The following is a 25,758-nucleotide window of genomic DNA, read 5'->3' on the forward strand; positions in this document are numbered from 1 at the left end:
GGACCCTTCTTGTTCTGAAAGGCAGCCACATTCCACCTGCCCGCCTCTTCTTGGAGGTCCTTCCAAATCCCACAACCCACGCCGATTTGCTTTCTAGCACTCACAGAACTTCTTTTCTGAGCTGGCACTTCATCACTCACTGCATGTAGTTTTCCAGTCCCTTCCTTGGGTCTAGGTCAACTACTCTGGACATTGGGCCCAAGACAGGGGCTCAACGAATACTGGTGAAAGCTGAATTTTAAAAATGATTCCTGCCCCCTTCTGATCCTGCAGAGACACAGTGAGGGGGATTTTTATTCACTCTCATTTTATAAATTGGAAACTGAAGGTGTCAGCGATTAAATGTAAGTCACGCTGACACATGGGCCTTCTTGGTGTTCCTTAAACAGGGGAAGAATGATTTGTATTACTCCAAAACACTTATCGCTGCTTGCCATAGTATGTAACTACTTGTTTTGTCATGAATTGTCGGTGTTTGCCACTAGGATGAAGTTGCATGAGGACAGGGACTGTGTTTTGTTCGCTGTTGCACCCTCAGCACCTAAACGGCCTGGCACCTAGCGGGTGCTCAAGAAATAGGAAGGGAGGCAGGCAGGCAGGAAGGGTAAGAGGCAGCTCCGCGGACTATGCTCTCTGAGCCTGCAGGGGGCGCTCCAGCCCCTCCCCCAAGGCTAGGCCCCGCCTCTCGCGTCCAGCGGACGCGAGAGTTGGAGCCTGCGCGCCACTGTTCTTTTAATTGCGCTTGCGCGCCGGAAGCTCTGCCCGTGCGCGTGCGCAGTCGAAGCGGATCCCAAACGGAATTTGAGCCGGGTCGCAGCCGATACGGGTTGAGTCGGAGGTGGTGGGCACCATGCTGTCACCCGAGGCGGAGCGGGTGCTGCGGTACCTGGTGGAGGTGGAAGAGCTCGCCGAGGAGGTGCTGGCGGACAAGCGGCAGGTAGGAGGCCCGTCCGCGGCGCTGGGGCCGGGGTTCGCTCGTCGGGGCCTAGCGGCGAGCGCCGTAGGGCCGCGCGCGGGGTTCGGAATCCGGCTCCAGCGTGGGTTCCCAGTGGGCTGGTGGGCTCACGGCCGTGACCACAGACGTGGGGCGGCGGGGAGGCAAGGTGGGCCAGACACCTGGCACGGCGCCGCGCTTCAAGCATTTATTCGCACGTGTTAAATGAGCGCCTGCTCTGTGCCAGGGATTCCCTGTCTCTATTCTTCCTCCGCCCCTCGCCGTGCCCTCCGGATCCCGAGCCATTACGTCTTTGGGTTTATCTGAACACCTTTTTCAAAATGCAGTTCCTCCTCAGGCCCCGGCCCGCTGGCCGGGGGTGCACTGTCTTCGCCAAGGCTCTCAGGGGAGAAGAGGAAGAGAAAAGAGGCCTGAGTAGTCTTGAGATTGGGCAGGTGGGGACGCTTTGTACACCTGCATAGAAAGTCTGGGTCTTGTGCTAATTTAAGTGCTAAGTGTTTGGAGGGAGGTAATGGGGGAAGGGAGGATGATGTAATTGGATTTAGGCTTTAAAAGGATTCCTGTGGCTGCTGTGTGGAGCACAGAATATAGGGGGACAAGGGGCCTGTGAGGGGCCACTGCCAAGGTTCAGGCAAGGGATGGGTGTGGGCCGGGATGATGGTGATGGAGGAGACAAGTGCATGGGTCAGAGGTATATTTTGGAGTCAGTTACATATAGGAGGTGAGGGAGTAGGAGGAGCGAAGAATGATTCATAACTCCTCATTTCCAGTTAGAATAATTGGGCGATTGGTAGGGTATTTACTGAAAAGGGGAAGACTTGGATAAGTGCCCATTAAATTAAACACTGTATCAGGGTGTGCGGGATGATAATAAAGTAGCGATTAAAATGTCTCAAGCACTAACTGTGTGTCAGGTACTGTGCTAGCTCCTTTTGTTCCTGGCTCAGAAACCTGTGAGGTAGGTGCTATTCATATCTCCATGTCTCAGAAGGTAAAATGACACGGCTCACAACGGGCAGCAGGATTCATACCTGGGTATTGCGGAGGCTCTATAGCCAGCACTCTTAAGAGACTGCTGTCTCCTTAGTAGTTTCTGTGGTGTTAGTACCATCTCAGTGCCCCCCACCCCTGCTTTGCTGCCTAGTGTGACTGGGCTTCCTGTGATACTAGTCAGAATCAGCTGGACAGGGGCGCCTGGGTGGCACAGCGGTTGAGCGTCTGCCTTCGGCTCAGGGCGTGATCCCGGCGTTATGGGATCGAGCCCCACATCAGGCTCCTCTGCTGTGAGCCTGCTTCTTCCTCTCCCGCTCCCCCTGCTTGTGTTCCCTCTCTTGCTGACTGTCTCTATCTCTGTCGACTAAATAAATAAAATCTTAAAAAAAAAAAAAAAAAAAAAGAATCAGCTGGAGGAGCTTGTCCAGGGGTAGGTTTCTACTCCCCTGGTGATTCTGAAATGCCCTGAAGCTTGAGCGTTAGCACTGCAGTGAATAATAACGAATTATCTGTTTAATCAGCAAACATTTCCCCAGCACCTTCTCTGTGGAGAGGACTCCTGCCCAGAGCATTGTCTGTAAGGACCTGGAAACTGAATAGGGGAAGAAGTACATTTACACATCAGTGTGTTTTGGGCGTGACATTGGAAGAAACCCAGGAATGATGCCTTGTCTGTTGGGTTTTTACAGCCCCTGGTCTGTTGGGAGGTGATGGTTTGGGGCAAGAGGGAGCTGAGTTCCATCTTGCCCCTGTGCTTTGCAGATTGTGGACCTGGACACCAAAAGAAATCAGAACCGGGAGGGGCTACGGGCCCTGCAGAAGGATCTCAGCGTCTCTGGTAAGTCAAGGTTTCGTCACTGCAGCCCTGGAGGTGTGTTGTTTTCCTTCTAAGGCTTTCAGCTTATCCCTAATAGAGTCAGAAGCCATACATGCATGACACAGCCTGTGGAGAGGAGGGAGAAAATGTTGCAGGTCTGACGCAGACTATGGTTCAGGGTTTCAGCTGTGGTTCGGGGGGGTGCGTGGGCTGGGGGGGGTTAGCTGCTCAATCATCGATGGCACTAGGAGGTGCTGGGAGAGGGTGTGAACACAGTGCAGTTCCTGTTCTTGTGTTCTTACAGATAAAACTACGTGATACATAATTGGAAGCTGTGAGAAAGTTGAGGAAGGAATTGGACTTGGGGTGGGTGTTGGAGGAGGGGATGAGGGCTCTTGAGAGGAGGCCAGGTGGGTGTGACGGGGGGTGGTGGGGGGCAGTGGTGAGGCTGGAGAGATGGGCAGAGGCCAGGCAATAATGAAGAGCTTTGGAGGCCGAGCATTTAAAGTGCACCAGAAAGCCTGAAACCTTCTCATTGCTTCTCATCTCACCAGAGTAAAACACAGAGTCCTGCAAGACCCCCTTGTCCTCTCCAACATCCTCTCTGCTACTGTGCATCAACTCGGTTCACACTGGTCTGTTTGCTCTTCCTAACACCCCAAGTAAATTACTGGTCTTCACTGTTCCTGTTTCCTTTGTCTGGCTCACTCTTTCCTTGGATGTCTGCAGGGCTCATGCCTCAGTTTCTTCAGGTCTCTGCCCAGATGTCACATAAATCAGTGAGGCCTTGTCAGACCAGCCGGTAGAGTAACAGGTCCTCCCCTACTCTGGCATTCCCCATCCCTCTTACCCTGCTTTATTTTTCTCCAGAGTACTTAGCCTTATCAGGGTCTCACGAATCATACCTTATTTATTCCTTCTCCTCCACTATATCATAAGCCCGATGAGGGCAGAAACTGTCTTGTCCTGCTGTGTTCTCAGCATCTAAAACAATGCCTGGCAGAGAGTAGCTGCTCGGAAATATTCGTTGAAAGAGTGACCATTTGCCGTTTCAGAAGACGTGATGGTTTGCTTCGGGAACATGTTTATCAGGATGCCTCACCCTCAGACTAAGGAAATGATTGAGAAAGGTAAGGCCTTTTGGGGGTGGGTCAGGGCCACAGCTCCCCCGCCAGCCTCGGTCTTAACCCAGCACTGAGAGTCAGGCTTTGGGCTATTTGGTGAGAGGCAGCTGTGTTACAGGGCTCAGACAGATGTGAGTGTTAATCCCTGCTCTGGCGCTCGGAGTTATTTCCTCCTCTCTGAAGGGGGGGGTGCGTCTGCAGAGCATAGTTGTGAAGTGCAGATAAAACTGTGCGTACTTAGCCTAGTGCTTGTTTATCACTGAGGAACGAGCTGGGCCACAGATACAGAAAACCCGACAAACGGAGGCTTCAGGAAATCTGGTTCTGTTTTCCTCATCAGTAGTTGTCCAGAGGTGGGCGGTCCAGGACTGGCACTGACGATCAGCACGGTCACCCTAACGTATTCTTGGAGGGGCTGTGTCGTCATTGCAGGCCTCGTGTCCACAGGCCAGGCTGCAGGAACGGCAGAGGGCTTTCTCCATACATGGCCTTGCCTTCTATTTCACAATAACACTGTGCTCCTCAGAGACTTCTGACATCTCGTTGGCCAGAACTAAGTCACGTGGCCCCCCTCCCCCCAAGGCTGCAAGGGAGCCTGGCAGAGTGCGCTTTTATTTTTCACATCCCCTGCCATAGTGACTGCACTGAAAATGGAGGTTTGGGGAGAGCGAGTCTCTAGGGTCTGCCACAGCCTGGGCACTCAGCGTGTTACTCAAATCTTCATCGTAAAGGCAAAAAGTCAAGGTGCAGTTGGGTCCTTGGCTGGAAAAAGGAAAGATTATGCATGTTTTCTCTTCCCCCACCCTTGAAAATGTATGTGCCAAGAGGAACACAAGGTCACCCGAAGGCAGAATCTCCCTATCCGTTGAAATAAAATTTTAGCAAAGGAGACTATATCAGCTTAGAGAAGTTTCCAGCTTCCTGTCAAAGTACACGCTAATATTATGGTTATAAAATTAAGAGTTGTCATTGCTCTTGAGTGGTGGGCTACAAGGCCCCTCAGGCTGAGCTTTCAGAGGGGGTCACTTGCCTGGGTTCAGGATCTGGTCCTCAGCTGTCTTGGCCCACAAATGTGTGCTTGTCACCGTACCTAGAAGGGTTCTGGGACCTTATCATCACTCGTTCTCAGGGGTCGATGCGAGCTAAACAAGTTCCTAAGAGACCAGGGTTCTCATTTACCATGAGCACTAGAGCCATTGCCCAGGCCAGAGGGCTCGGCTGCTCAGGGCTTGTCCCCATCAGAAAGAATGAAAATCTGTGGGGAAGACAAACTAGCCAGCACGTCATCGTGAGCAGGTGGAGTCGGGTGACAGTAGGCAATTTTGTCACCAAGCATTGTAGCCTCTGCTTCTCTTCATGCTGTTTGCCTTCAGGTGCGATCCGTCTTGGCAAGATAACCTCTCTGTGCACGGCGAGTTGGGTTAAGCTTGAGCATTCGGCTGGCCCGCTGGTTGTTTAGGTCACATGTTACCACGGTCACGTTGTTTGAAAACCGCTCACCTTGATGGGCTTGGGTTTGTAAGATTCCTTAGCCACACATTTTCCAACCATCTTGGGCTGGGTCTAGGTTCTGCATTCTGGTCTGATGTTTCAGTTTTTTGTAATTTCACTGTGGGAGGGGCACCTAAGGTCCAGATACTGCCTTCCCCGCCCACTGAGCAGCCCAAGGTACTTTGCAGAATGAAAACAGGTCAGTGGACAGAGTGGCAGGTGCTCAGTCCTGTCCTGGGGTCACTCAGCTGTCTTGGGCAAATCACCTTCTTTCTCTAGCTCTTCAGTTCCTTCCTCAGTTGGTCTCTGAAGTCCCCTTTTTCCCGAATGCCAGGAGCCCTCGCTCTCAAGGAGGCCGGGGAGAAGCTGACATCCCTGGCTGCCTTTGGGTCAGTGTGTCTGCAGTATAACCCCATCCTTCGCCCGCCTCATTTTTTCAGATCAGGATCATCTGGATAAAGAAATAGAGAGACTCCGGAAACAACTTAAAGTGAAGGTCAACCGCCTCTTTGAGGCCCAAGGTATGGGCCTGGAGGGAACTGGGAACCAGGAGAGGAGAGAACTGTCAATGTCAGCGTGGACTTTACAGAGCAGGGGTGGGAAGCCCCTCCCAGGTGGGCGGGAGAGGGCCTGGGTGGCACATGAGCCTCCTGGAGGCTGTGGGCAGGGGCAGTGGCCGAAGCCACCCAGAGATGGAATGGGCAAGGTTTGCGGGGTCTTATTCCTGTCACAAGTCTTTTTCTAGCCATAAGGGGAACGGCCTGGGGTATCTCACGTTATATCCTAGGGCATGGTATAGGAACCAGGACAGCTCTGAGGGGACGCAGAGGGCCTCAGTCAGATGGTCAAGGGCAGAGCTGAACTTCTGGGTAAACCTCACCACTCCAGATTGGTCACAGGGCTGGCAGAAATCGGTAGGTTTCTGGGCAGTAGTCGTGACTCTGCAGGTTCTTGGTGACTCATGTGCTTTGTCAGTGCATTGCAAAATTTGAGGCCCTTCCCTGTTGGACCTTAAGGCCAAGTGTTTGGCAGCCTGAATGCAGCATAAGCCCCTTTCCTGGGCCTGACTCCAGGGCCAGCAGGAGGTTGGATAACAGGAGGCCCAACTCGCTGATGGATTGTTTTCTCCCCCAGGCAAACCAGAGCTAAAGGGTTTTAACTTGAACCCCCTCAACCAGGATGAACTTAAAGCTCTCAAGATCATCTTAAAAGGATGAAATTCAAGAACCAAGACGGGGGACCTAAGACAGCATCCCCCCTCTGTGGTCATGGAGGACCCAGGACTCCCCAGCTTTATAACCTGCAAGGATATGATTGCCCTGCTAGGAGACAGGCGTCACCAGTCTGCGCATGAGAAGCCTCTGTCTGTGGGGATTGGCTGCTCTGTGACGGCAGGAGGGAGCCCTCAGCCTGCCAGTGTCTGCTGGGTCCGACCGCTGGAGCTGGATGGACACAAGACCCATTGATAGACCCCGGCAGCCACCAGTGGTGGGTGGGGGCTGTGCCGGTGGGGGGGTGAGAGTGACCGCAGCAGGCACTTGGAACAAGGGTCTCTGTTCACATGGGCCCCTGGCAGCGGCGGGCAGCGGGGGGAGCATCATTCCTGCATTCCTTTCAGGAAGAGAGGCATTCTCAGGCAGCACGTAGTGGAACTGGAATAAAGCGGGAAGCCCACAGGTGGTTTCTGAATGAGGGACAGAATCTTGGGGCTTTGTAGGTCACGGCAGCCATCTGTGGGGCAGACACGCCGTTCCCCACCATGGCCTCCGCTTCGGGCTTTTCCTGCTTGCGCCTGGGATGGAGCCCAGAGCGGATGCTGCGGATCAGACTCTGCGCCGGCTGTTCAGTCAGGAAGGCCTCCCACGGTCCTGCAGCGGGGGTGGGGGAGGGAGCTGCCACCTCGCGTGGCCCTCCACCACCTCTGACGGCAGAGCCGGGCCAGACCGTCCAGTGTTCCCACCCGCCGGCCTTTAGCGGTCTCTCGGATCCTGGGGTGAATGTGCTGTGAAGGCGGCACCGTGTCTTTCCTGTTCATTGAGGGCTTAATAAACATTTCCTAAACGAATGGTAGCTTCAATTCTTGACGTCATCTGGGCCTTCATTGAGGGCACACTGCCTTGAGGACACCACCTATGAAGGGATACTGGCTCCTGCTGGGAAATGATAACAGGACTAGATGGGCAGTAACAACGATGGTGGCCTTACCTGGTCCCCTCGCCCCACTTGGCTTCAGCCCATAATCATATGGGAACATAGGCTGGTACGGCCAGATCCTAACGTGTTTTGTTTTGTTTTTTCCAAGAGCTAGAAATTTGGATTTTTAAGTTAAATCTCTGTCTTGTAAATATTGCTAATGCAGGAATTTTTAAAGACTTGGGTGTTGGCCAGACAGAATACCTTACATAAGCCAAATTTGGCCCATACCTATGATTTCACATCTTCTTGAGTTTTTAAAGTAGAATTAGCATGTGTTTCCCCCATGATGGCCCTACAGTGGGGAGGTGGAATTGGAAGCTAGGTGTCTGTCCATAGTAGACTAGTTACAGGAATTGGGAGCTCCAGACTGTGGAATACGGTACACCCGTCATCAAGAGTAAGGAAGCTTTCTAAGCACTGACTGGGAACACGTTCCAAGATATAAGAAAAGCAAGTGGACCGACAGGGTCTAATCCAATCACTTGTGTGCAAACACTGCATCATCGTGTGTCGTCCCCCCCCCCCCACCCCCCCAAGACAGAAGCTGCACGCTTGGAGCGCAAGGGTGAGAGACGAGGACGCAACACTGGTAGTGCCTGGGATGTGTGCCTGGCTCATGATGCATATCAACGTTGCCCCTTCCTGTCCGGCAGGGTGATGGCTAGGCCAAAGAAGAGCCAATCAGATTGGCCGTACTGGAGATGAAAGCCTGTGCCTGGGGCTATCTGGTCTTGCCTCCCTCACAGGGATGCAAGGAAGTCCCCACGCTCTGGAGGCAGGAGGCCCAGAGTGGCCTGGCTTCTGGCCCTCCCAAGGCTGGCTGGTTCACTTCAGGGGTTTGCCAGTATTTTTCCTTCCCAAAACCCTTCCCTTCCCTAGGCAGTCAAAATCTGCTATTTGCAGCCAAAGAGCTGTCCTGCCACTGGGAGAGTTGCAACGGGAGCTGTCTGGGTCCCATAGCAGGTCCCCCATGGAGCGGTTCGCCCACAGCCTGCTCTTTTGCAATCTCTCCTAAACCAAGAGTAGGCTTAGGAATGGGGAATATGGAGATAAGGCAGAACTTTTACTCTCACCCAACTCCCTATGCCATCTCCTTGCCTGCCAGGCCAAGGCTTTCTGGTTTAAAAAGCTCCCAGCTCAAACAGGAAGGTGCAGAGAGGCACCTCCATCACCCAGCTGACTCATGAGACCCTCGCTAAGCAGCTCTGCCTTCCCGATCTTTACCTTGTTCACCTGGGACATGGGGATGCTCTGGCCCACCGGTTTGCAGATGGTCAGGCGAGCTCCATGAGTTCCCTGACACACCAGGTCGAGGTGTTTGAAAGGAGACAGAGCCCAGTAAGCACAATCTAAGTGCTTGAGCAAGCACACCTTAGACCAGTTCCCTAGCCCCTGAACCCCTCCTCCTGAAGGATCATTTTAACCTTTGAGACATCAAAGGGTCAAATCCAGGAGGACTTGGCTTCAGCCAACAGCATCCCCCGAGCCAGGCCCAGTGTGCAGTGACTCCAAGTAATACTTGGCCTGTGCTCATTTATTAGACGTGGTGAGGTGGGATAGCAGGGCTTGCCGCAGCGGTCCTCGCTGGGCCTGATCGCCAAGCCAACCCCGCAAAGTTAAAACACGTCCAGTCCCAGGGATCGGCTGTCTCCCCGTGCAGAGGTGCCCGGGGTGGGGTGGGGGCAGCCAGGGGACCCAGATAAGCCCCGAGCGGCCCGCCCAGCCTGCAAAGCAGCGGTCAGGCCAGAGAGAGGGAGGCGAGTGGCGCTGCTGTGCTGGAAACGGGTGGGGAGGGGACTGGGGCGGCACCTCCCGCCCGGTCCGGTCGCTGTCCCTGCCGGTCCGGTCGCTGTCCCTGCCGAGGGGACTAACTGGAGGCTTTCTTCTGGCTCTGAAGGGAGCGGAACAGCTGCCTCAGCTGGGTGTTCCGGTCGTTGACGCAGCCTGGAAGAGAAGCCGAGTGTTAGCTGGGATGCCTTGGTAGTGGAGGCTGGGGAGGGGCCTGCACCCCCGGACGGCCAATGGTTCGCGTCCTGACTCCACTCTGCAGCCCGCAAGCAGGTCATTTATCTGCCTCCAGCTTAGTTTTCTCACCTGTAAACCAGGATACCTGCTTTCAGGAGCGAACGTAAGGATCACCAAAAGAAAAAGGTAACATTCATTTCGGCTTACCTGACCCCAGGTGCTGAACGTGGAGGAACGTGTTGAGCCCTCACAGGAATGATGTGTAGAAACTGAGGCTCATAGAAGTTAAGAAACGTGCTCTAAATCACACCGCAAGTAGCAGAACTGAGACTTGAGCCCAGGCTCTGGAGCGCCTGAGGCCAAGCTCTTAACCACTGCTCCACACGACCTTTCCTCTTGGCTTTGCTTGCTGGAAACGCCTGGCCAGCTAGCATAGTGTCTGGCCCCTAACAGGTTGAGCATTCGCTTCCTTCCCTTCCCCAACCCCCTCGGGCAGGCACAAGTGGTTAACAGACCCATTTTCCCCACAAGCGGCCCCTACGCGCCTGGGAGTGTGTCCCAGGCAGTCCCCGCTTGAGAGGCCAACACGAGCTTCCGAGACACCTCCTCCCCCAGCACATTCACCGTGTCACCCACTTCGTGCTTGTCCTCGAGGCAGGTCCATGGGTTTAGTTTAGTTGTGCCAGGCACATGGACGGCACTCACAAATGCTGGCTGAGTGACTGGATCGCTGTGGCCACAGCTATACTGGCCTGGCAGCATCTGCCATCTTTCTTAGCAGCCCCGAGCCCCATCCCTGCCTCCCAGGCACTCGCTGGTCATCAAGGCTTCACCGAACTTCAGGGTTTGCCAAAGTGAGTTCCGTGGGACCCAAGCTTTAACAGGTTCTTTCATAACTCCCAAATCTTCGTGTCCAGTGCTAACCTTTTTTTGGAGTTCTACACTAATTTCTGAGTTACCTGCCGATCTTTTCCCCAGGAAACCCTTCAACACTCCCCTCACTCACTTAGTCCACGCTCTTCCCACCCCAACCAGCCTGCCTCGTACTCACTACCATCCACCCAGACACTCCACAGCAGACTTGGGAATTATTTTTGAGACTTCGAAAGCAGTGGCTGTCAACCCAGGCTGCACTTCAGAGTCAGCGGGACCTTTTAAAAAGACTAATGGCCAGACCAGCTGTATCTTTACCTTCAACAGGCATTAGTGTTTTTGAAGGCTCCTGCAGGATTCCTGTAGCAGCCAAGACGGAGAGAACCACTGGCCTGCATCTTTGCCACTCAAACCAGGTCCAGGCACCAGCAGCATTCATACCCGAGGCGGATGATTGGCAAAGATGGCTGCAACGATCCTTCCGCTCCTCTAGGCACTCGTCTCTGCAAGGTGCTTGGCTGCTCCTCCAGCTGGAGGTGGGGCCGTTTCCCTGCCCCCTGAATCTGGGGTGGAGCGGCTTTGACCGATTGATTGTGGCAGGATGACACTATACCGTGGGGCTTCTGAGACTTGTCCTCAAGATGCTTCCCTAGGACTTCTCTCACCTTCTCGGAACCCTGAGACTGCCATGTGAGAAGCCGGGGCTGGACTGCGGGAGGACGAGTGGTCACCCGGAAAAGACGCCCAGCTGACAGCCAGTATCAACCGCCACACGTGTGAACGAGGCTATTCAAGGCCACTGGGTCTCAGTGAATCTGCCAGGTGCCGACAGCCCTCTGAGCAACCCCAGGCAAGACCTGAAGAATCAGCAGGTAAGACAGTAGTTGTGTAAGCCTCTGGGTTTGGGGAGGGCCGGTTTGTTATATGACAACAGTTGACGAATAGAGCGCCCCCTGGGAGCTTGTTAGAAACGCAGACTCTGAAGCCCCCACTCCAGACCCACTGAATCATAATCTGCATTTTAATAAGATTTCCAGATGATTATGTGCACGTCAAAGCTTGAGAGCGCTGGATAGTCAGCTTCTAACAACACAACACAGCAGACCCTAGGGAATCGGCTGGAGAGAAGCCTTCCATAAATGCCCTCTCATCCGCCTTCCTCAAGCCAATTACTTGACATCCCAGGCTTCCTTGCAGCTGAGGTGGCCATGTGACCCAGTTCTTGGCAGTAAGGTGTCAGCCCTGGAAGGGTTTCCCTTTTGAAATAGAGTCAAAACCTGTAGGAAAAGCCTTGGCCTTTGGGCTTTCCTGCTTCTTCCTACCTGGGACAAGGACACAGCGTCTGAAGTTGGAGCAACCCAGAAGAAGAGTAGTGCCCTCTCTGGGGGCCTTTTGCATCCATGATGTCAGCCCTGCCTGGCCCACCCCAAGACTTCCTGTGGCTCCAGACAGATCACTCCCTCTCCGTAACTATTAGTTGGCTTTTCAATTGCTTGCAGCCAAACTCAATCCTAAAACATACCAAACTCTAAAAAAGATTTAAAACTTCTTTTCTTAAAAAAAAAAAAGCCACAAATTAAATTTAAAAGCAAATAACAAATTCAGGAAAATATTTACCATAAGTTTGACAGAGGGGTAATATCATCAATGTATTAACATCCAAGCCCTTTATAAATTTAGGAAACAGCCCACTGAAAAATACACAAAGAGTATGGACAGCTTACAAAAGAAGAAATGCAAATCGAAAAATCTGAAACCTCACCAATGATTAATGGAACACATAAAACAAGTCAGAACTTTTTTGCCTATCAAGTTGACAAACTTTTTTTTTTTTATTTAGAGCAGGCAAATTTGTGTAATCTTTCTAGAAAGCAATTTAGTTGTAATAAGTCCATCCTTCTGAAGTAATTCTACTTCTAGGAATCTGTCTTAAAGAAACAGCAGGAAATTTCAGCTGAGCTTTGTGAGAGAATGTTCATCATGGCATAGCATTATTTATAAAAGTAAGAAATTGGAATCCTGCCAAGTGCTCAATTATAAGAAACGGATTTAGTAAGGTTGGCATATATACAAGCTGGAATGTTTTACAGCCATATAGTAGTTTTGCTTTTAACTGTGGTCAGGGACAGGATTTTCTAGGGGCCAAGCATTCAGGTTATAGAGTAAGAGAGACTAGGGTTCAAGTCCTCGCTCACCATTTATAGCTGGGACCATCAGCAAGTTATGTAACATCTGGAGACCGTGTCCCCATCTGTAAAATGATAGGAGCTGCCTAAAAATAAAATAATGTTTGTAAAATATTTAGCTTGGACCTGGCCAAAAAGTTTCCAGAAGAGAGGCTCTTATTAATATCGTTGAATGACGTGGAATACGCTATGTGGAAAAGTGGGACTCAAAACTCCAGCCCAGTGTTCATTTTGGAAAAGAAAAAGTGTGAATATATGCATTTTTGAAACACTGGAAGGAAATGCAACAGATTGTTAAAGTTAGTTCTGTCTGGATGTTTTATTTCCTTTTGGTTTTCAAATATTCTACAAGGAATGAATACTTTTTATAATCAGGAAAATTTTTCACTTTTTAAAAACCAAGTTTAAAGTCAAGCCCTGAAGTCCTTAATTTCTTTTAACATAGTGTGCTTTTTTTCCCCCACCTAAGCTTTTTGAAATCCACCTCCTGACAGATTAATAATATCTCTTCATATGTACCAGGTGGTGTTCTAGGCATATACTGAGAGTAAAAACTCTTCAATTTCCATTTTATAGATGAGGAACAGAGAGGTTAAGTCCCTTGCCCAAGGTCACACAGCTGGTAGATGGTAGGTCAAATGAAAACAGTCTAACCACTGTGCCAAGCTGTCTCCTAGACTATGTGGCTCCTCTCACGACCCATCCCCAGTGCCCATTCCCCACCTGGCCCCACGTACCAAGGTGTGTGTTGGTCACAAAGTTCCCCATCCCCGACAGGTCAGGAGCTCCCTCTTCTCTGCTGACAGGGCCATCATTCCACATGAGGTCAAAGCCTCCCACTCGCTTCTCCCTTCCTGTGAGCCTGGATGGGCAGGAAATACGAGGGGGTAATGAAGGTGCACCAGGTGGGGCCCGAAGACCCAGGCCAGTCCCCTGCTCCCATCCTGCACCCTGGTGCCCACACTGTCAGAATTCCTTCTTTTGTCCACCCATTTCCTGGGGGCCCACACAGGTCTCAGAGGGGGTCATCTCCCACGTTGTCCCAGGCTCCTGCCCTTACCCTCAGTAACATGAATCTATTTATACTTAAAGTCTGCCATCCTTTCTGGACCACAAAATCCAGGAAAGCAGGGACTAGGTCTGTTGTGTCCTTTACTGTGTCCCCAGAGTGTGGCACAGGTCCCGGCACATAGTAGGGGCTCAAATATTTGTTGAATGAATATGTGATGGTGGATATAGAGGACACTTGAGGTTCTGCCTGCCCAGCACCCACTTCAGCTTCTTTCAGCCTAAGGGTACTTGGCTTTTCGTTTGAGAACTACTCCTCCCTCCCTCCCTCACATGGCTCAGATGGGGCTGATCCCACCCCCCTGGGACATGGGCACAAGGTGTAGGCCCAGTCAATCAGAGTCACAATGATTGGTTCAGAGACGGGCATGTGACATAATCCCCACCAATAAGAATGAGAGCCCTCAAACTTTTGCTGGATTAATTGGGAAAAAGCTAATGCATAGGAAAGAGGTGAGGGGTGGGGAGGGGGAGAGAGAAAGGGAGAGGAAGGGAATGAGAGAGACAGAGAGAGACAGACAGAGCCAGTGAGCAGAGAGACCAACAAATACCAACTGAGCGCCTGGATTCAGCCATTCCTGAAGTCAGACCCTGGATTTTTCCCATTACATACACATTGTTGTAACAATGTATAGTCTCTTACTGAACACTTACAGTGAGCTAGGCACTTTACAATAAATAATCTTGGTAAATTAATGTAACAATCTTAAGAGGTAAACATGTTTCCCATTTTATACATGAGGAAACTGAGGCTCAGACAGGTGAAGTCCAGTGCCTCACGGTCAGGACGTATGGAGGAAATCCTGCTGGGCTGAATCTCAGGAGGCTGCAGTTGGTCCTTCTCTGCCTCGAAAGTGCTGAGCCCTTGGACCAGGATCTAACCCTGTGTGGACATCTGTTTGTCCATCTATAACACGGCAAGCAGGCCTCAGCCACCCCTACGTGCCGCTGTGAGTAAGTCCCAGTGCTGTGAGTTCTGTCTTCCTTGCGGGGAGCGCCAGCTGCCATGTACAGCGGTGCCTGAGTGAGGCTGCCCCTCACCTGGCCTCCATGTCCACGACATGCAGGGTGTCTTCCAAGAGGCGGGTCTTGAGCTCATAGTCCTCCTGGCTGCTGGCTGTCAGCGACGGGGACGCGTTGACCTCCAGGAGCCACCTGGGGAAGGAGGGGAATGGAGGGCCTTAGGGTTACCTGGTCCTTGGGGACCAGGAATTTCATGGAGAGGCTACACGTGGTGCCTGGGCCCAACCCTCAATTCAACCAAGGTCACTCTTTCCATTTTTCCACTAGAAGAAAGGTCTCAGGTGCTAAAACTTTTTGAAAACAATGGTCACAAACTCGAAACCCCCCAGGGGCAGGTGGTACCTGAGTGTGGCCAGCTGGAGGGGGAGGAGTGATCTCGCCGTCCTCCTATTGCTCTTCCTCCTTCCAATAGAGCCATGAGTGCGAGACCGATTCCCCTTTCCTAGTGAAGCCTGGCCTGCCAAGGGCAAGCGCCCGGCCACTGCGGGTGGTGGGTGGCGGGAGCAGGGAGGGGTGGAGACTGGTGAGCGGGAAAGAGCCAGCCACAGGAGAGCGCTTGTTGCCCCGGCCCCTGCAGGAGACCGCTGCCCTGTGGGAGTGTGAGCCCGGGTCGGCTGACCCTCTGAGTTTTCCAGAAAAGGCAAAACTCCAGATTGTTTTGTAACTGTCTCCCCATTTTTTAGAGATTGTCAATGAACTTAAATCAAAAAACCATCTGGGGGCACCTGGGTGGCTCAGTCGTTAAGCGTCTGCCTTTGGCTCAGGGCATGATCCCAGCAATCTGGGATCGAGCCCCACATCAGGCTCCTCCGCTATGAGCCTGCTTCTTCCTCTCCCACTCCCCCTGCTTGTGTTCCCTCTCTCGCTGGCTGTCTCTATCTCTGTCAAATAAATAAATAAAATCTTTAAAAAAACAAAAAACCATCTGAAGTCCAAACTCAAAGTGTCTATGGGCCAAAAGCAGCCCAGGGGCCTCCAGCTTGCAAACTCTGGTTTTGCACAACCCGGTCGTTGCCGGACAAGAACTGGGGCCCAGGGAGGGAAGGGCTCACCCAGCAGGTCCGTGACAGACACAGCCCCTCCACTCCCATGTCCACTTTAATGCCCGCAGCAGGGGGCAGAGAAGAGACCCCCTGGCTCCAGGACCCTGTTTCTCTCGAAGCTGTGTCTGATGTAGGTCTCATTCCAGGGCTCCAACTCCTGGCTCCGAAAGCCCCTCCACACCTGTCCAGTGACCCCGGGGAGGCGATGGGCTCCAGGAGACGCAGTGCTCGCCCAGAAATGATGACCCTGGGTCTGGCTCTGCCCTTGACTTATTGCGTGGCCTCAGGCACCCAGAACAACCCCGCTGGGCTTCTGAGTCCTTTTGTATCACATGGGGGCCATCGCTGTGGTGCCTGCCGCCTCAGGCATGTTTTCCTCATTGCAACCCCCTCCGTGGGCACTGTGGGAGTGCACCAAATTCTTGGCAGGAAGCGACATGGTAACAATATCCCCTTACGTGGCACTTTGCATCCTGAAAGCGGTAGGGCTTACAGAGAAGTCTCTTGCCTGGTACTAGGGAAGGATCCCTGACTCAGCAGATGTTCTGGAAAGGTCTCTCAGGGCCAGGCATGGGGTTCAGGGCTTTATAGACAGTACCTCATTTATCCCTCATACTAATGCTATATGCACAATGCCCATTTTACAGATGGGCAAACTGAGGCACAACACGAGGGAGTGGCAGAGATCAAGCCCGGGCCGTCCGGGTACAGCGTGTGCACGACACCCCCCCACTCCCCGGGCCGCCAGCCTGCCCACTTACGGCTTGAGGTTCTGGTCGATGAGGATGTCATAGCCGTACAGCTCAAAGCAGTGCTTGTCGCTGATGATCACCTTCTGCACACTCTGCAGGCTCCGGACGAAGATGTTGTCCATGTCGCCGAAGAGCGTCTCCACCGCCTCGGGCCCGTGCTTGGATGCGAGGTACTGACGGAAGCGCTGCAGCATCCACTTGCAGCCCTGGGGCCCCGAGCGCCCAGCGTGGGGTGGGAGAGGGAGCCTCAGCTAACCGGGACCCGGCCTGCTGGGACCCCCAATCACCATTGCGTGGCCCTTGGGCTTGGACAAGAGGGGCCCAGGCCTGAGGCCGGTGATTAGAACTCTGACATTGTCCCTCTTGTGGGGCAAAGCTACTGCATGCTTGGGGGGCGGGGGTGCCTACCCAGAGCCTGTGCCTCTCTTTCTAGAGCACAGCCAGGGTACCCAAGACCCCATTAGTCGCTGCCCAAACACCCAAACAGGCTTCTCCCCCTGGGCCTGCCTTCCTGGGGACAGACTGCACTGACCATATGTGTACCCAAGGCCCAAAGCCGACCAACTGGTTACTGTTTTCAGGAAAATGGGAGATGTGTGCATGCAGGAGACCCCCACTGTGTGGGATGGAGCTGGGGGAGGGAAAAGAAGGGAGTGGGTGTGAGCTGGGGGGCTAGCTCTCCCTGTGCCCCACTGTTCTGGCTCTTAACTCTGGGAAGTCTGAGAATTCTAAATTTGAACCTGGCCTTGCAGGTTATTAGACAGGCGGATGGATGGATGATAGATAGATAGAAGGATGGATGGATGGATGGATGGATGGATGGATGGATGGATGGATGGATATATACTTGTCAAGGTAGGAAGATAGAACACATTTTGTTACAGGGTGTGTTTCTTTGAGTTGTAACTTAACTATTTAGACACATGACGTGTGGGTCTCCATCTGTACTCTTGGTCCGGGCCCCGCAAGTGGGAAGGGTGCTCCTGACCTCACTGGTGAACTCTGAGCCCAAGACAGGCCTGTCCCAGGCTCCTCCCCACCCAACCCAGTCCCAAAAGGCTGGACCCGGAGGGCAGAAGCCCAGCTTCCTCACCTTCTTTGGGTGGTAGTCAGGAGATGTCTTCTGCACGGCAACATTGGTGAGGTGAACGTCTGGGAGAGGTTGGTGGTTAAGGACTAGTGTGAACACGAAAGACCAGCCCTGTCCCATGTAGCCCCCAGAGACCAAACAAGACTCGTACTTGGCCATTGATGAGGAAGGCTACCGAACAGCCCAGACAGCAGGGATATGGGCCTTGGAATGAGATGGGCTTGGGTTCAAATCCCGCCTCCATCTTTACTGGCTGTGCGCCCCTGAGCAAGTCACTTAACCTCTGAGCCTGTTTCCCCACCCATTAAGTGGGGTATATAGGTGGGGAAACAGGCAGAGAGTAAGCAAACCATCAAAACCAATCTGTAGAGAAGTGAAACTGATTAGTTATGAAATCTTTCAGCAGGAAAATTTGTTTGGCTTAGAAATGACAATAGAAATCACAGAGGAAGTCCTTGGATGAGCCAACCATGTAAACATAAAAATAATCAGATATCAAGGCAAGAATGAAAAGCAAGCATGACTAGAGACAAGATTTGTAGCAACTATGACAGGTTAATGTTTTTGTCACATGAAAATCCCACATAAATTGTTAACAATAAAAATTTATGACCCTAATAGATAAGTAGATAAAGGGATAGGAACACATCAGAGGAGACGTAACTGACAAAAGACCATCTGGGATAATGCCTGAAGTTTCCAGTAATAGAAGATACCCAATTTTAAAGGGATGCAAATGGGGCAAAGATACAATTGTCGGAAGAAATGCAAATTCTAAGGCAAAACCCTGGTTCCCCATTAAGTCAGTTGCATATTTTTTGACCTTTTTATTTGGAAAAACTCAAAACTCACAGAATCATCACAAGTATAATGAATGCCCATTTACACTTCACCTACACGTGCCAGTTGTTTTAGAAATGTCTTTTTAAAATGGTTGTCTTCAGTACTGGAGAGCAGGGATAAAATGGGCCCTGTCAATGGAAGGGTAAAAATACAAAAGAACCTTCTGGAAAATAATCTAGCCATAAGCCCTTGACCCAGAATTTACACTTCTGCAATGTCATCTGAAAGAAAACATTTAAATATAGTAAAAGATTTATGAAAAATATGTTTCTTTGCGGCCTTATATGTCATAATTGTAGGAAATTGAATACTTCCCTAATGCCTGTGGCATGGAGGATTAGTAACTCAGTAAATCCACTCAGAGGAATTTTTTATAACTAATAAAAAATGTCTGCAAGGAAAATACTGACATGTTTAGTGGGAAAACAGTTATGTTTATATGTTGGGATCACTCCTTTATAAAATACAAACACCGACAAAAAAACCATACAAATGAACCTGGGAGGAAATGCATCAGAAGGGTAAGTAGCTGTCTCCAGAAAACGGGACTAGAAAAGGCTATTCTCCCGCCTCCCCCCTTTTTATACATTTTCTGAATTTTCTGATTTGTCTTTAAAAAGCTGTACTACTGGTATTGCGAAAGCTGTACTCTTTAAATGTGTTATCATTTTTATTATTAAAGTAATACATAATGGTTGTAAAAACAATTCATAAAACAGGAAAACATGTCAAATGGGAAAATTACAGTTCCTGGCCTGATTCTAATCCTCCGTGTTTTTCAGAAATAATAAATTAGTGAACATCCTTTCTCACCTTCTTCTAAACAGCAACATCCTTCCTTAAAAGCCAAATCAGGATCATGAACCTACCAGCCCCACACCTGCGTGTTGTTATTCACTTAATAGTCTGTCTTAGATGCCTCTCCGTACCGTTCAACTAACCTCATTGCAACAGCTGTGCAATTGCACGCAGATGCTTTATTATTCCTTTTACCACCCCGCAAGGGAGTTTTAACTGATTTCTATTTATTTTTACAGTGTTGAGGTGGTTATTTTTGTATTCTGTGTATGTATGTGTGTATAATATATGTATATATATATATATATGCATATAGTATTTGAATAACTGTGTGAACCATATTAAAAAATTGAAATACATATATTTAAGGTCAGGTTAAAATATGTCGTCTTATTTTGTGATCCAAAGTTGCTTTATTACTTTCTTTTCTTTTTTTTTTTTAAAGAAGTATTTATTTATTTAGTTGAGAAAGAGGGCGAGCAGGGGGGAGGGGCAGAGGGAGAGGGAGAGAGGGTCCCTAGCAGACTCTGCGCTAGGCTCGCATAGCCTGACGTGGGGCTCGATCCCAGGACCCTGAGATCACGATCTGAGCTGAAATTAAGAGTCGGTCACTCCACCCACTGAGCCACCTAGGTGCCCCCAAAGTTGCTTTATTATTTTAAAAGTTGGGTGTGTCATAGAAGCAAATATGGCAAAATCTTAACATCTGTCAAATCTGGATGATGGATGCCTGGATTTCTCTGATAGTCTTTTCTACATTTTTCTATGTGTTTTATTCAACGTTTAAAAATTAAAAACAATGAAAGGAAGTTGTGGAAAATAATGTGTATTCACTCACTGCGCAAACAGCAAAGCCTCGCTAACTGGAAAGTAGTCCTGGAGGAGGCTGGGATTTGCTTATTAAGGCCCCAGGACCCCAGAGATACACAAACACTTGTCAACAGGGGGGAGGGGACGACTAAGGCGTGCTGAGCGCTCACTCTGGGCTCAGCACTGTCCTAAGTGCTTTACGTGGGTGATTGAATCTTAACAAAAGACGTGGTGGCCAAAAAATGAACCTAAAATAGATATTAGCCTGCATATGATGAATGCTTGTTAGAGTGACAACGCGAAACGAGCACATTAGAAATGTTGAAGTTGGAAAGATGGGGAAGTTGTAGGAAATAGGAAGGCTCACTCCCATTCCTACGTGCACGCAACACTCAGGCCATCGATCAGACACGTAATCGAGAGACAAAATTTAGGCGAGAGGTAGGAATTGGCCGGAAGCCTTGGCTGGGTTGCCCATGCCAGCGGTGTAGCAGACACAACACCTTCCATTCCTTCTCTCCCACATGCAGGTCATCTAATCCTGCTGATTGCTCATCTCCCTGTTTCTGGATTGTCAATCTCTTTTCTTCTGATGCTCACATCTAAAAGCCTTAGAAACATCATTTTTGATGTGGATCTTCTAACCGGATAATATACTCTCGTGGTTCAAAAGTCAAAAGGCATCGAAAGGTGTATGAGGACACATCTCCTTCCCGTGCCTGTCCCCGCCGCCCACGTCCCCTCCCAAAGGCAACGACTCTTTCCAATTTCTTGTACTTCCTTCCAGAGATGTCTGTGCACAGATAGAGAGAGAGAGAATCTGTAATGCGAATGGAAGCATACTTTGCTTTTTTCCAATTGACAACATACCACCGAGATTATCTCATATCTGTACGTAAAGCACGGCCCCCTTCCTTCTTAACAGCCACATGGTATTCCATCGTGTAAATGAGCCATCGCTTTTCTTTTCTTTTCTTTCTTTCTTTTTTTTTTTTTTTTTTGCTCTCACAAACAAGGCTGTGCAGAGCATGACCTTTCAACTTCTCTTTTCCTACACTGTGAGTGCACACGTAGGGGAAATTCCCCGAAGGGAATTGATTGCTGGGTCAGAGGGCATGTGTTTTTGTTTTTTGATAGACATTTGCCCGATTGCCTCCGAAGCAGTTGTACCAATTTACACTCCATCAGAGACAAGTATATCACCCCAGCCTCGCCGGCACAGTGTGTTACCGAGTTTCCGGTCTCTGCCAGCGCGCTGGCCGGAAAGGACATTGCATGTGGGTGAATACGTGAGCCAATGACCAAAGCACGTGAGAGGATGCAAATGTTCTCCAAAGGGGCTCGAACTCTCCCATCCAGTGACTCTGACCCAGGGCGGATGGCAGGCACACCTCCAAAATGATCGTCAGGCAGAGCAGTTTGGGGTGAGCTGCTCTGAGCTGAGTGGGCAGCTCTCCTGGGATCCCTGGGGGCTCCCCCACCCCTACAAGACTGTCAGGGCCTGGAGGAAGGGACCAGGTCCATCTTGTTTGCTGCTGTGTCTCTGTGCCCAGACCACATCCTCTGTGGAATGAATACGTTCTCCCAGACCAGCTGGGGGAGGGAAGGGGCAGGGTGCATGGGGGATGGGTAGGCAGCGATCCCAGGATACACTGGTCGTCAATGCTGCTCAGGGTGAAGCGGGTGTTGGAGAACCGGGCAAAGCCATCCCGGTAGAGCCAGGCCCGAAGCGGGATGTACTGCGTCCAGGAGGGAAAGGAGGGAGAAGCAGGGGAGGGGGTGAATAGGGGCCCTTTTGCCCCTCCGAGCTTTTGCACCTGCTGTTTCCTCTGCCTCGAGCATCCTTCCTTCCTTCCCACATCACCCCTCAAGAATCTGCTCCAATGTCAGCATCTGATTCTACCCCCTCCCTCCCTGGTGTTGGGGGCAGGAAGAAGATGCAGAAGGGGACAGAATGAACAGGCCTCTTCTCTGCTCCACCACCACGGGCAACACCCCGGCTCAGGGTGGGTCCATAGCCCCACCAGACAATAAGCTCCAGAGCACAGGGGCTGAGCCTGCCTCCCACACCCCCGTGTCCTGTGCCCCGCAGAGCCACATACCATGACGGTCTGAACGCTGCTGAATGAGTGGGTGGGGGGAGGGAGCATAGGAACACCTCATTTGAGAGTAGGCTCCAGGGCTAGGCTGTCTGGATTCGAACCCCAAATCTGTCAGTCACCAGTGTGTGACCTTGGACAAGTCCCTCAACCCCTCTGTATCTGTTTCTTTGTCTGTAAAATGAGGATGGTAACAGAACCTACCTCCCCGGTTATTAGGAGGGCTGCATGAAACAGAATCTGCCAAGTACCGGGGCTTGGTACTCGGCAGTGCTCAGTAAGTTAGCTGCGGTTACCGGGGATGGTGAGTGAATGAAGGACAGGTAGAGGGCAAATCCAGACTGCGGGGTCTCTAAGATGGCAAAAGTGGGATCGGTTTACCCACCCCCACCTTGTCCTCAGATGCCTCCTGGGCTCTCCCAGGCAGGCAAAATCAGACAAGCTCGCACAGGTGCCCCCAGAATGGCTTCTGCCCCGCCTCCCGGTCCAGCTGTTCCTCACCTGTGGCTGGAGGAGGCCCCCTCTTAGCTACTCACCGACATCACCAGCACATAGACGCGCAGGTCAAACTTGCGGCCTGTCGGGCGAGGGAAGCATCCATGCAGCCAGTACTGACCGTGGTCCAGGCACCGCGCTAGGTTTGTGGGTTATAGTGATGGACAGACAGACGGGAATGCCAATAAAAGCACACGAGGTACAAGGAGAGGGTGACTGGCAGGGAGGGTTAATACCCGGGAAAGCCTGGGGCGCCTGGGTGGCTCAGTGGGTTAAGCATCCACCCTGGGCTCAGGTCATGATCTCCAGGTCCTGGGATCGAGCCCCAGCCTCAGGCTCTCTGCTCAGCGGGGAGTCTGCTTCCCCCCTCCCCCTACCCCTCCCTGCCCCCAGCTGGTGCTGTCTCTCCCTATCTCTGTCTCTCTCAAATAAATAAATAAATAAATAAATAAATAAATAAATAAAATCTTAAGAAAGAAATGGCGCAGAAAGGCCGAAGACATGGGGTCAAGGAAGGCTTCATGGAGAAGTGGTGACCTACAGGAACAGAGGTGCCCACCTAACCCAGAGGGGCAGGCCTCAGGGCTTGGGGCAGGAGGAATGGCCGGGGCAGAGGCCCAGAGGGGGCAGAGTGGAAGGAGACGAGGTCGGTGAGGTCAGTGAGGTCAGCGAGGTCAGCAGGGGCCAGCTCACGCGGTTTTTGGATTGTGTTTTGCCAACCATGGGAAGCCACTGAAGGGTGTCTTGTCCCCCTGGCTACTGGGTTGGAACGGAGCACAGGGGACCAGAGCAGCAGTGGGCACCAGTGAGGACAGGAGGGGGATGGAAGTGGTCAGATGGATTCAAGAGTTGCGTGGGAGCCTGATGGAGGGCAGAGGTGGGAGGAGAGAGGGACACAGCCAGAATGGTCTCCCACCTCTGGCTTAGCAACCAGGGGCTGGAGGGGCCGGGGACGTGGGGAGGCTGGGGAATGAGCCACATGGCGGGAGGAGGGCGAGGTCGGATTTTAGGCTCGCTGTGGGGCTTGAGTTGCTGGGAGGTCCCCAAAAGGGCGGGCCACAGGCTGTGGGACATCAGGATCCGGGGTGTCGGGGTGAGGTCTCAGCTGGAGACAGAAAGCCGGGGTCACTAGCATCTGGGGTTTGTTTAAAACCACGAGAAAGGTTGTGGTCCCTGGGGGAGGGAGGGGAGGACGTTGCCCAGGGAGGTGAGAGCAGTCAAGCAGCACAGACACTGCTCTGGGCAGAGGCGTCCATCTCACCTCCTATCAGGTAGGGATTTTCGATATAGCGCTGAGCTACGTAGTTCTCCACAGGGATCTCATCCTTCTGGTCATCAGAAGTTCTCGCATCCTGGTCGTGATAATAACTATTATTAACATTTATGGAGCATTCCTTGTGTAGGAGGCATTGTGTTAGGTACTCTCCTCGGGGTATATCAACCCCTATCAGGGAAGTACTCATGTTTTCCCTGGTTTATAGATGAGAAACGGAAGCACAGAGAGGGGGAGTGACTTGCCCAAGGTCACACAGCTGTGCAGTGGTACAGCTGGGAAGTGGACCCGCAGGCTGGGCCCAGAGCCTCGACATTTAACCTCCAGACCTGTGCTGTCCATTTACATGTAAACTGATTAAAAGTAACTGAAATTAGATACTCCCACATGGATGAACCTTGCGGACATTACGCTAAGTGAAATAAGCCAGACACAAAGGACAACTACTGTCCACTTAGATGAGGTCCCTAGAGTCATCAAATCCACGGAGATGGAAATAAAAGGGTGGCTGTCAGGCGCTGGGGTGGGAAGGGGAAATAGGGAGCTGGTGTTTCTTGGGGACAGAGTTCTGGAAGTAGATGAGAGAGATCTGGAGGTGGACGGTGGTGATGGCTGCACAACAGTGTGGATATACTTCATGTCACTAAATTATACACTTAAAAGTGGCCAAAATGGTAAGTTTTACGTATGTAAAAGAAAGAAAGGAAAAGAAATTTAAAATCCAGCCCTCGAGTGGCACCAGCAGCTTTTCAGGCGCTCGATGTCAACCCGCGGCTAGCAGTCGCCACGCCGGGGAGAGCACAGGTGCGCACCGTCCCACCTCTGTAGAAGGTTCCGTTGGTCAGCACTGCCTACAGCACCTCTGAGACGCCCAAGGACGTTCTGGCCCCTTCTCTGCCTGCGAGTCCGCCCCCCGCCAGCACAGCCCAGGAAGGCCGCAATGCCTTCTCTCGCACCCGCACTGAACCTCACGTCCGCAGCACCCTTTCTCACCCTCTGCCCCCCTTCACATAACCTGTGAGAAAACCGGGGCCCAAAAGCAAGTGTCACACACTTGGTGAGGTCACACAACAGCCCTGTGACAGGGAGCCCCTGGAACTCAGGGTTCCCGGCCCCCGGAGCAGAATTTTCTACTCTTACTGTCACCCCTTCCCAAGGTAACCTGGCCTTCCCTTCCTGGGCCCCGGACCACCCCCCACCTGTACTCACATGGCTGCCGGAAGGATTGACCGCGCTCCGGGCTGGCGGGGCCTCTAAGCTGGCGAGCTTCTTTCCCGCGGTACCCTGCCGTTCCATGGGAGGAATGAGGACACACAGGGGAAGGGGAAATTCATCTACCGAGTACCAGCTCGTGAAGGAGGTGCTGGTCGTGTAGGAGCTGGTCATCCCGATCTTCTCACTCACCCTGCACTGTTAGCATCTCTAAGGTTCAGAGGGGTTCAGCAATTTCCCCAAGAACACACAGCAGTTGAGTGGCAGAGGCAGGACTGGAACCAGGGTTTCTGCTACACCCGTGTCGGGGGTAGGGATGGGGTGGTGGGGAGGGAGGGAGCGACCTGAGGCCTAGCCTAGGATCTACAGGAAGTGTCGGCCGGACTCTCTCCAACAGGTGACCAGGGGGCCCAGGTACAGAGGCCGTGTTCTCTGGTTTTAGGCATATTAACTCATTGTGTCCTCAGCAGGTGTTGTCACTACTATCCCCCATGTCCTTGGGCACAGACAGGTGAAGTATCTTGCCCAAGGTCACACAGCCCTTAAGGGGCAAGATCAAGATTTAAACCCAGGCCATCTGCGGGGCACCTGGGTGGCTCAGTCGGTTAAGTGCCTGCCTTCAGCTCAGGTCATGTTCCCAGGGTCCTGGTAT

The 25,758-nt window shown here is 51.8% G+C and overlaps 2 protein-coding genes across 2 annotated transcripts in view; one reads left to right on the top strand and one right to left on the bottom strand.

Moving 5' to 3' along the window:
- The first annotated feature begins 763 nt into the window (after positions 1–763).
- PDRG1 (p53 and DNA damage regulated 1) lies at positions 764–7,445 on the top strand. Its single transcript, XM_045807111.2, has 5 exons — positions 764–937; positions 2,711–2,786; positions 3,821–3,895; positions 5,821–5,901; positions 6,515–7,445. The coding sequence occupies exons 1-5, from the start codon at positions 851–853 to the stop codon at positions 6,595–6,597; spliced, it is 402 nt and encodes a 133-aa protein (XP_045663067.1). The 5' UTR covers positions 764–850; the 3' UTR covers positions 6,598–7,445.
- Positions 7,446–9,421: 1,976 nt separating this feature from the next.
- Positions 9,422–25,758, bottom strand: part of TTLL9 (tubulin tyrosine ligase like 9) — a 37,316-nt gene continuing 20,979 nt past the window's right edge. Inside the window, exons 7-15 of the mRNA XM_045810110.2 lie at positions 25,104–25,178; positions 23,883–23,973; positions 22,663–22,703; positions 21,679–21,766; positions 17,580–17,638; positions 16,496–16,692; positions 14,710–14,823; positions 13,338–13,462; positions 9,422–9,520 (exon numbers count right to left, since the gene is read on the bottom strand). Of these exons, the coding sequence (XP_045666066.1) occupies positions 9,444–9,520; positions 13,338–13,462; positions 14,710–14,823; positions 16,496–16,692; positions 17,580–17,638; positions 21,679–21,766; positions 22,663–22,703; positions 23,883–23,973; positions 25,104–25,178 (867 nt within the window). The 3' untranslated portion in view covers positions 9,422–9,443. The remainder of the gene's footprint in view (positions 9,521–13,337; positions 13,463–14,709; positions 14,824–16,495; positions 16,693–17,579; positions 17,639–21,678; positions 21,767–22,662; positions 22,704–23,882; positions 23,974–25,103; positions 25,179–25,758) is intronic.

Source organism: Ursus americanus, chromosome 22 (assembly GCF_024610735.1).
Source record: "Ursus americanus isolate L20-20 chromosome 22, mUrsAme1.1.p, whole genome shotgun sequence".
NCBI lineage: Eukaryota > Metazoa > Chordata > Mammalia > Carnivora > Ursidae > Ursus > Ursus americanus.

Bases quoted from the DNA above. Each gene is read 5' to 3' on its own strand.
- PDRG1 (XM_045807111.2), top strand. From the start codon at position 851: ATGCTGTCACCCGAGGCGGAGCGGGTGCTGCGGTACCTGGTGGAGGTG. The intron at 938-2,710 runs GTAGGAGGCCCG...TGTGCTTTGCAG, and splicing joins TGCTGGCGGACAAGCGGCAG to ATTGTGGACCTGGACACCAA. The intron at 3,896-5,820 runs GTAAGGCCTTTT...TCATTTTTTCAG, and splicing joins TAAGGAAATGATTGAGAAAG to ATCAGGATCATCTGGATAAA.